Consider the following 9,113-nt stretch of genomic DNA (forward strand, 5'->3'; position numbering starts at 1 on the left):
ACACACTATGTCGTGCCCACCTAGCTCTTATGAGGGTTACAAGAATCTGAAGCGTTTTAACCTTGGAGCCACTTAGCCATCCCTCTGGAACACTCTCGAATCCTTCCCCAGCCCTGGTTCCAGGAACGCCTCTTTAAGGGCCTACAACCCCCACCCTAGTTCTGCCTTCTCTGGCCCCACTGTTGTCTGTAAGCCATGACCCGCCTCAGTTGGCCCCACAGACTCCCTCATTGCTCTCCATCCCTCTCCTAAGCTCTGGCCCCATTTTCTTAGATCCTGGCTCCATCACCTCTTCCTTCCCATGCCCCAGCCCCAGGGTGGTACCTTGAAGCTTTTTGAGCACAGCCACCTCCATCTTGAGAACCTGCTTAGGCTGCTGGGCTGATTCCACCTTGAGGGCCACATTCTCCCTTGTCAGCAGATCCATGGCCTCGTAGATCTCACCAAAGCCCCCACCCCCGATCTTTTTCAGCTGTGGATGAGGGAAAGAACTGTGCTCAGGGATCAAGCTGGACAGTTCCTTAACCCACTTCTGCTGATCATATTCTCCACTGATGGGCAGATGTATTCTTGAAGGGGAGAACCACCTGCCCCACCCAGTCAGTGCCCACACCTCCTCTCCTCTGAGACAGACAGCTCAGCCCATGAGTATAGATCTCTTCCAACACACACTCTCTCACACACACATACACACATTCACACACATTCACATACACACACTCACTCACACACACATACACACATTCACACACTCACACACACACATTCACACACACACATACACACACACATAAACTCACATTTCACATACACACACTCACATACACACACTCACTCACACACATACACACACTCACATACACACACTCATACACACTCATTCATATATACATACTCTCTCACACACACACTCACACACACACAGGACCAGACAGGTATCTGAATAGGAGCAGAAGAGAAGAGGCATGTGGCTTCAGGCAGACATGAAACAGCCCTGATGATACAGAGTTTTAGAGATTGTGGGTCATCCCACATCTCTTCTCTAAAAGGAGAGCAGGGCCAGGGGTGTAGCTCAGTTAGGACAGTGCCTGCTTAGCATGCATGAAGCCCCAGGCTAGATCCCCAGTACCACATCCACCAGGCCTGGTGGTTCACACTGAGAAAGGAAGTAAAGGCTCAGTACCAGCCTGTGGCACATAGTAGGGCTAGCCTGGGATATTTGAGGTCCTGTCTCCAAAGAAGGGGAGGGAGGAAAAGAGAGAGGGAGAGACACATGGGTAGGAGCTTAGCAAGTAAAGGTGCTTCCTGCCAAGTCTGACATCCTGAGTTTGATCCCCAAGACCCACATAAAAGGAGCGAGCCAATGGCCTCAAGCTGTCCTCTGCCTTCTACACACACATCATGGTGCACAGAGCCACACCACACATCAATAAATATAAAATAAACATAAAAATATAAATAACAGTAAAGGACAGAAGAGGAGCCAAAGCTATGAGGAAGGGAGAAGTTTCTTGAGCCAGGGTAGGAAACAAGGAAAGAGGAAGGGAAAGGAGGAGAGAGAAGCAAACGCTGTCCTACTCTGATGGACACTACCGGACAACAGAAGCCTAACAACCCAGTGGGAATGGCCCAGGGGAGCGCTAACCTTGGGAGTCAGTAACCTGTCCACACCCTTTCACAGCACGCTGTGTGTAAGCACAGACGGCAGGGTAGGTGAGACAGGGCTCACAGGCACAGTTTCCCAGGCTCCATAACACATGTGAGGACCATCTGACTCCCCACGGTGCACACGGGAAAGCCACAGGGCCCAGGGCCTGTAATGCCTTGGCTGTAAATAACGGGCCTGCATTTTCTCTAAACTCCATCAACTGGAGACAGAACCTGTGAGTGTAGAACCTTTAAGGTTCCAGAACATGGTCCACTTGGCACTGCCAAGTGTGGGAGCTGATGCTGAAGCCCCCAAAATCCCTGATGGTGGGAACATACCTAACACCTACTCCCCAGTTTCACAGGGCCCCGGCTTCTTTATTGGCCTTTTCCTCAAACTGAGCCCATTTCTTTCCCGATTTGCCACCCATCCCTAGGCAGGGGTCTAGTTGTGGCACTCATCCATCCAGTATCCTTTCCTCCTGCTCCTAATGACGGCATGCTTATCCATCAAAAGATACAGTGGGGCTGGAGAGATGGCTTAGCCATTAACGGCTAGGCTCACAATCAAAACATACATTTACTTTAGGACCACAGAGAAAAACTCAGTCTAGAATATGAATGTATTACTTTCTATAACAATGAAGCCATAAGATGCAATGCTTACTACCCTAAGGTAGTAAGAAGGTGTCATGAGCCGAAAGCACTTAGGCTGATGAACTCCACGAGGCAGACCCTTGAGAGAATCCCCTTCAGACCCTTTCAGGCCATTTCTCCCCTTCTGTATGTTCTAATGATCCCACCCCCATCAAAGGACCCCCCTAAAGCAGAGAAGAAGCCCAGTCCAATGGAGCCTCGGTTTATTTGGGATGGACACCCTTTTCTTGCCTCCACTCTGGGCAACCTAAAGTCATCTCAGTTTCAAAAACTATTTGGACCTCTTTTCCTCCTCAATAAGAGAGAGTCGAATTGAAACAAGCCACAAAGACCTTTTCAGCCCCTAGACTCCAATTCTTGCATGGGCTGAGTTTTGCTGACTGTGTTGCGGCAGCAGACAGACCTCAGCCTGCCTTCTGATCGCAGAACTTGGCAAGTTAGCTAATCACATCTATGAAACAGGCGTGCTGGTAATTGCTGTATCTACTCCATCAGTGCCCGAGATAACCTACAGAGGACACCTTCACAGCCTCTGAGGATGAGAAGTGTTCAGAGAGGCTGGAGAGATGGCTCAGGGATAAGGGGACTGGCTGTCCTTCCAGAGGACCTGGGTTAAATACTCAGCACCCACATGACAGCTCACAACTGTCTGTAGCTCCAAGATCTGACACCCTCACACAGACACACATGCAGGCAAAACACCAATGCACATAAAATAAGACTTTTATTTCTGCTGTTTGTTATGTGGCTTGCAAGGATCACCCCTAGAGAACAATTTGCTCATTTTATCTTTTGTTTTTTTAGGGCAAAGAAATTTATTTACAATTTACAGTGATCCTAATCACTGACACCCCCCCCCCCCCCCCATTTCTCCTGGTTGCAGTCCATCTCTGATCCATGATTCCCGATTCCCTCATTCCCACATCAGCCCCACCCCTCCCCGGTCTCTCTAGCTCTCCTGGGAAGGAACAGAAGGACAGTCCAGGTCTGGTGTACTTGCCCCTCCACGGCCCCTCCCCCTCCCTCTGTCTCCTCTCTCCCCGTACACTTCCATCCTTCATGGAGCACAACAAGGTCTTTAGTCTAAACTCTGTGTGTGAACAGTCTTTTCTCGCCTTTTCAGTACAATGTTATTCAGTCTGCCATCTGCCAGACACCAAGTCCATGTGCCAGGGACCCGGGGGTCTTGAAGGGGTGCTCCTCACTTTGCCAAACACCCCTTCCTTTTATGGCTGCCCTGGCTCCTCCAGTTACTCTCCCTCTCAGGAATCCCCCTTCGGGGGCCCTAAGAATCTCCTCCCTAACATCCCAACTCCCAATTCCTGAAAATGCTCTCCTTGGACCTTTGAGGACCTGCGCGGCCGGGTGATTGTTGCCATGGAGATCCACCGGCACCCAGACCCCACCCTCCTCTCCAACCCAGCAGCCCTAGTGAGCGAGCTGAGCCTCACCACACCAGAGCCCAGGGAAGCGCACACACGAACACAACTCTATACAGTGAAACAAATCTGACCTCTATGGTTCTTTCTTCCCCTCTGGATCCCCATTTCCGCGCAGACCCCACGTCCCCGCGCAGACCCCACGTCCCCGCACACACTTTTCCCACACTATACCAACCTACATCACCCCGCCCTACAATAAAGAGGACACCAGGGTGCTTTACAGAGATGGAGAAAAAAGGATTTGATCGAGGCTGACTGGCAGTAGGTCTGGTTCCCTAGACACAACCACTGCTCCAACCCTTACATAGCCCCCTCCCACCCAGGATATCATTCTCCCCCGACAAAGAAACTCGGACTACAACTCCCAGCAGGCCCAGGAGCCTGAAGTCCTGGGTTGGAGGAACAGGGCACGCTGGGAGATGGAGTCTCGGCGTGTTGCACCTGCCGCAGGAACCCGGCAAGGGAGGAGGGTGGATGGAGAAGAGGGAGTGCGGATGCGGTGGGAGCAGCCTAAAGGGCCTCTTTCCTCAGACCCAAGCCTTTCCGTCCTCTGTGGAAGCGGAGGAACACATGCTCACTCAATGTCCTTCCCCAAGGTGCGGCAGAGAAGGAGCCCCCTCCCCCACCACCCTCCTCCGCACCATGGGCTCTGCAGCTCACACCTAGGCATCCAACCAGGAGTTGTTCAGGCTAGGCTGGACCAACACGAGGAAGGGGTGAAAGGGAGCCGGGTTGGAGAGAGGGTACTGGGAGAATGTGTGGACAAAAAATAACATTTGATCAGTATGCAAAGGAGATCGAGGACACCTCCCATTTAGGGTAAGGGCTCCAAGGGCACCAGTCTTGGGAAGTCTCCAGATCTCTGCTTCTCCTTTCCCAGACCCCTCCCTCTGCCCAGCTAGGTCACTCACTCACCACCTTCCAGCGATCTTTGACCACGTAGTTGGCCGGCAGGATGTCGGCCTGCTCCCCTCCCCCACTCATGTTGGTTTCGTCCTTAAGAGCAGCCGCTAGGCACTGCATCTGCCAGCTGGAGGGAGGGGTGTCCGCAGGGCCTGCCCTTGGGGGTCCATCTACCTGGGAGAGTGAGGAAGGGCAGTAAACAGCCTGGCGGACCCCCTAGACCACCTGACAGCTATGGAAAGAACCCCCATCCTGCTGGCAGGCATCCTTCCTAAGCGGACTGGGGTGGGGGAGAGCTGATGCTGGGGGAGATATGATGGAGGTCAGGGGAAGGGAGGTGTGAAAATCAGTAACAGGACACACACGATGAAAACAGGAGAGGGCAGTGATGTGTGACCAAGCCATGGGTTTACCATAGAGACATTCCAAACTAATGAGGGGAAGATGTGCTAGCCAGTGGGCATCCTAGACTGAGACCCAAGAATGACAAGCCTGAGTCATTCTACCTGTGGTCCCAAGCATCCACACCTAGACAGTGTCACAAAAGTCCTGGGGAGCTGTGCTTTGCTGGTTGGCTGAAGGGAAAGACCTATGGGTAAGCCATGAGATACCCTCATCAGAGTGGCCGGCCAGCTAACCAGAGAGGTGTGACCATCAAGAAAAATAAGGACATGCACAACAGCCCCTTGAGGGTGGCATGAAGGCAGATGGATTGTAGCGAGTGGAGGCTGACCCCGCTGGCAGCCACAAGACTTCCCGGTCTGTATGCCAGGATATGTGCCAACAGTGACCACAAGACCATAGACTCAAGCTGTGGACTTCAGAGAATGGTATCCCAGTGTCCACTCCACAGGGGCCAAGGCAGACTGAACTGGGGAGAGCAGAGTAGTGGATGCTGTCTGGGGGGAGGCAGAGTGACAAAGAACCACAGGTCTGGGAAGGCAGGGGTGAGCAAGTCCATTTCCACATCTATGTGGAGGCAGCCAGGAGGAAGGCAGCTTCTGCTGTGCTTAAGTGGATAAAAGCTGACATGGGAGACGACTAGTATCCCAAGCGACAGAGGACTAAGACACAAGTTATCCAAAGATGTGTGTGCTGTGTTCGTGGACCCCTCTGTATGAATGGATTCTTGCTTTGTGTGCACATGTGTAGAGAAGGGACCAGCAAAGGTGACTTTCTGGTATTTCTGCCAAGCCAGCCCAGGACTGGGAACCAGCATCTTCTCATCTTTCATCTACAGATACTCTATGTGTTCTGTGCCACACTCTAACCATGACGCTGGAGAGCCACACACAGGAGTGAAGGAAATCATTCAGGCTGGGGACTGGGCACGGGAGAGGCTGGAAGGGGATAAGTTCTTTGTAAATGGGGTAGAACACCACAGTTACTAATTGTAGCTAACTTCTTTGTAAATGGGGGGAAATGACATTATAATTAATTATCTCATGGACCCAAAACTTCTTGAGATGGTCCTTCTCAGGTCCTGCGTCTAGACACCCTGACAAGAGCAGGGTAGGCTGGAAAGGACCTGAGACATCTTCAGGTCACAGTTCTCCACCAGGGACATGAAGAGAAAGAATCTCCATGGGGAAAGACATTGCCACTCCCTTTTATCTTTCTTTGAAACATCTGAGCTGAATTGTTTCCCCCAATCCACACAACGCCAGGGCTATGGGCTACCAAGAGTTTGCAAGGCAGGAAGGACAATGACAAGGCAAGAGGAACCAGAATGGGGTTCTGGAATATAGGTCGAGACCAGACTGGGGCAGCTGTGCATGGTACCACGTACCTGTGACCCCAGTACTCTGGGGGGGGGGCAGGAGGATGAGGGATTCAAGACTAATCTTGTCTACACAGCAAGTTCAAGGCCAACCTGGACTACAAGATACCCTGGCTGAAAACAAGAAAACAAAACAGAACCACAACTAAGCAAAAAAGACTGGAGAAGCAATCAAACTTGTGTGGAGGGGGCCTCCCCTGGAACTGGGCTGCAGCTTAATCCTTGTGTGGAGGAGGCTATGGGTCCCAGCCTCAGCCCCAGCACAGGGGAAAGGGAAAAAGTTAAATTCAGGCTGGGGAGGAAACTCAGTGTTTGAGTACATGTCCAACATGGTCAAGGCACCAGCTTCAACTCCCAACACCACCAAAAATGTACTTTCAATAAAAAGGGGCTGGGACCTGCAAAGGCAGTCCTGTGGGAAAAGACCCTCACTATCTAATCTGATAGCCTGAGCTTGATTCCTGATAGCTGTGTGTTGAAAAGAGGGAACCAGACCCCTGCAACTTGTCCTCTGACCGCCAAGTGTGCACAGTGGCATGCATACACCTTCCACACACAAAGTGAATAAAAGGACTCCAAAGGGGGATTGAGAGATCTTGCTGTATCTCAGTCAGCATTTGAGATATCTCCATATAGCTCAATCAGCACAAGGTCCTACATTCAGTTCCCAGTACTGAAAAAAATAATAATAATTTTAAAAAGTCAAAGAGTTGGAGGGACCTCAGTCCTGTCTGGTAGTCTCTGCAGGTGGATGAGGACAATCTGTCTGCGGCTCACACTTGATACTTGGGAAAATTGGAATTGGTGGAGGGGGAAAGACCTGGCCACTCTATCCACCACCCTTCCCAGAGGATGCCCCCGTGGACCCAAGTTATCCCAGACTGGGTTGACAAGCTTGGCTGCTTGGTTACTGTCCTATGAGGCCCGTGTGTGTGTGTGTGTGTGTGTGTGTGTGTGTGTGTGTGTAGGCATGCCTGTGTGTATGCATGAGAATGTGGGGTAAGTAGAGACTGAGAGAGAAAGAGACAGAGAGACAGAGAGAGGTAAGTGTTTAGAAGCATATCGTGGTGTGGAAACAGAAGAGTTGATGTGTGGCTATGCAAGGTTTAAGGAATCTTAGGGGCCAGGACAGGAGAGGCAAAGCCATGAGGAGCGATGGGAACAGGAGAAAAAAGGAGAGTGCAGGGAACAGGGCCTGTCGGAGTGGAGTGACAGGATGAGGGGAGGGGGTAGGTAGACAAGAGACAGGAGATCATGGTGGCAGGGAGTGATGGAGCGACAGGACCATGGGACGGGCTTCTGGGCACAGTTGGAGAAAGAAAAGGGAGGCTGGTGGGTGGAAGAGAGGAACTGGGGATGGGAGTGAGGGTCTAGAGACAGCTGGGTGACCTGTCAGAGCTGACAGGAGAGTGAGGAGGGAAATCATAGGGATGAGGGCTGGGGGAGGGGCTGTGGGGGAGGCAAGAAGGATGGGCTGGGGAGGGTGGGTCTTTGCGGGGGGGGGGGGGGCAGGGAGCGGCTCCAGGCCTCAGGCTGCGGCCCAGGCAGTGTAGGCCAGCGTCCCATCTCCTGGCGGCGGTGGCGAAGACCGCTGCTGGATGGTAGCCGAGCCATGGAGGTGAGCCCGGCGGGAGGCCCGCTGAACCCCAGAAGGGACCCCAGCCCGCCTGCCCGGCCCCGCCCCGCCTCACCTGCTCGGTGTCCGCTGCGGCTGCGGCTGCGGCGGTGAAGACAGCGGCACGGGGCGGCGCATCCCCCGGGGCCGGGGCGGGGCGGGGGCGGCTCAGTGCGGCGCTGGGCGGCCCACTCTCTCCCGCGGCGGCGGCGGCCTCCCGACCCCAACCATCCCGGCCCGGCCCGACCCCGATCCTTCTCGGGCGACGGTGGCGGCGGGCGGCAGCGGCAGTAGCAGCAGCAGCAGCAGCAGTAGCAGCGGAGTGGGGAGCTGCCCACAATGCACTGCGCCGCCAGCATCAGCACCAGCCCTGACATCACCGCCCCACCGCCCAGCCCTTACATCACTGCCATTTTTCTGACATCACGTTCCACTCTGTCCCCCCACCCCACCCCCCGTGTCCTGCCTGAGCACTCTCAGATGATCCTGTAAGAGCTACAGGGGCTTCTTAACTCATCTATGCAGTTCACTTGCCCACAGGCTCCTTACCTGTCCCCAGAAACCTCACTTGTCTCCATCACCTTTTATCTCCCCCGATTCCCAGAATATCCCCATTACTCCTTTACCCTCACCTGACCCCAGATTCCATCCTCTACATAGCCATGGTACTTCCTTCTTAAGCCCTTCTTCTCCCTGTACCCTCCTTCCCATATGTCTCTGTCATGGTCTCTTCTGACACCCCCCCCCCACACACACACATTCGGAAACGCCACCTGTAACCCTCTCCTCATCTTGCACGTGCCTTCTCTCCTGGTTTACCTTCTCTTTCTTTGGCCCTTTCTTCCAACTACTGACAAATTCTGTCATTGTTTCTTATTGCTTACCAAACAAGATACACACTCTTTATTGTGACATTAAAACTTCTCAACATGCACCCATAAGGCTATTACTGTTCTGACAGATGGGATTACTCAGTATTCTCTGAATATACTCTACGCCCTGCATCTCTCGGTTCCTTCTTCCATCGCTTATATCTTCAGCAAACGCAGAGGGAGCATCTTCAAAAACA

At 52.9% G+C, this 9,113-nt stretch overlaps 1 protein-coding gene across 5 annotated transcripts in view; it reads right to left on the reverse strand.

Moving 5' to 3' along the window:
- The window catches only part of Ttbk1 (tau tubulin kinase 1), a 42,777-nt gene extending 34,404 nt beyond the window's left edge, over window positions 1-8,373 (reverse strand). For 4 of the 5 annotated variants that reach the window (XM_041656472.1, XM_041656474.1, XM_041656473.1 and 1 more), the window contains exons 1-3: window positions 8,121-8,373; window positions 4,662-4,823; window positions 325-472 (exon numbers count right to left, since the gene is read on the reverse strand). In XM_041656472.1, coding sequence (XP_041512406.1) covers window positions 325-472; window positions 4,662-4,769 — 256 coding nt within the window. In that variant the 5' untranslated portion in view covers window positions 4,770-4,823; window positions 8,121-8,373. The remainder of the gene's footprint in view (window positions 1-324; window positions 473-4,661; window positions 4,824-8,120) is intronic. The other variant, XM_041656471.1, reaches the window with a different exon arrangement.
- Window positions 8,374-9,113: the final 740 nt, after the last annotated feature.

Source organism: Microtus oregoni, unplaced genomic scaffold, assembly GCF_018167655.1.
Source record: "Microtus oregoni isolate MIOR12 unplaced genomic scaffold, Mior012 000007F_ref0000211, whole genome shotgun sequence".
NCBI lineage: Eukaryota > Metazoa > Chordata > Mammalia > Rodentia > Cricetidae > Microtus > Microtus oregoni.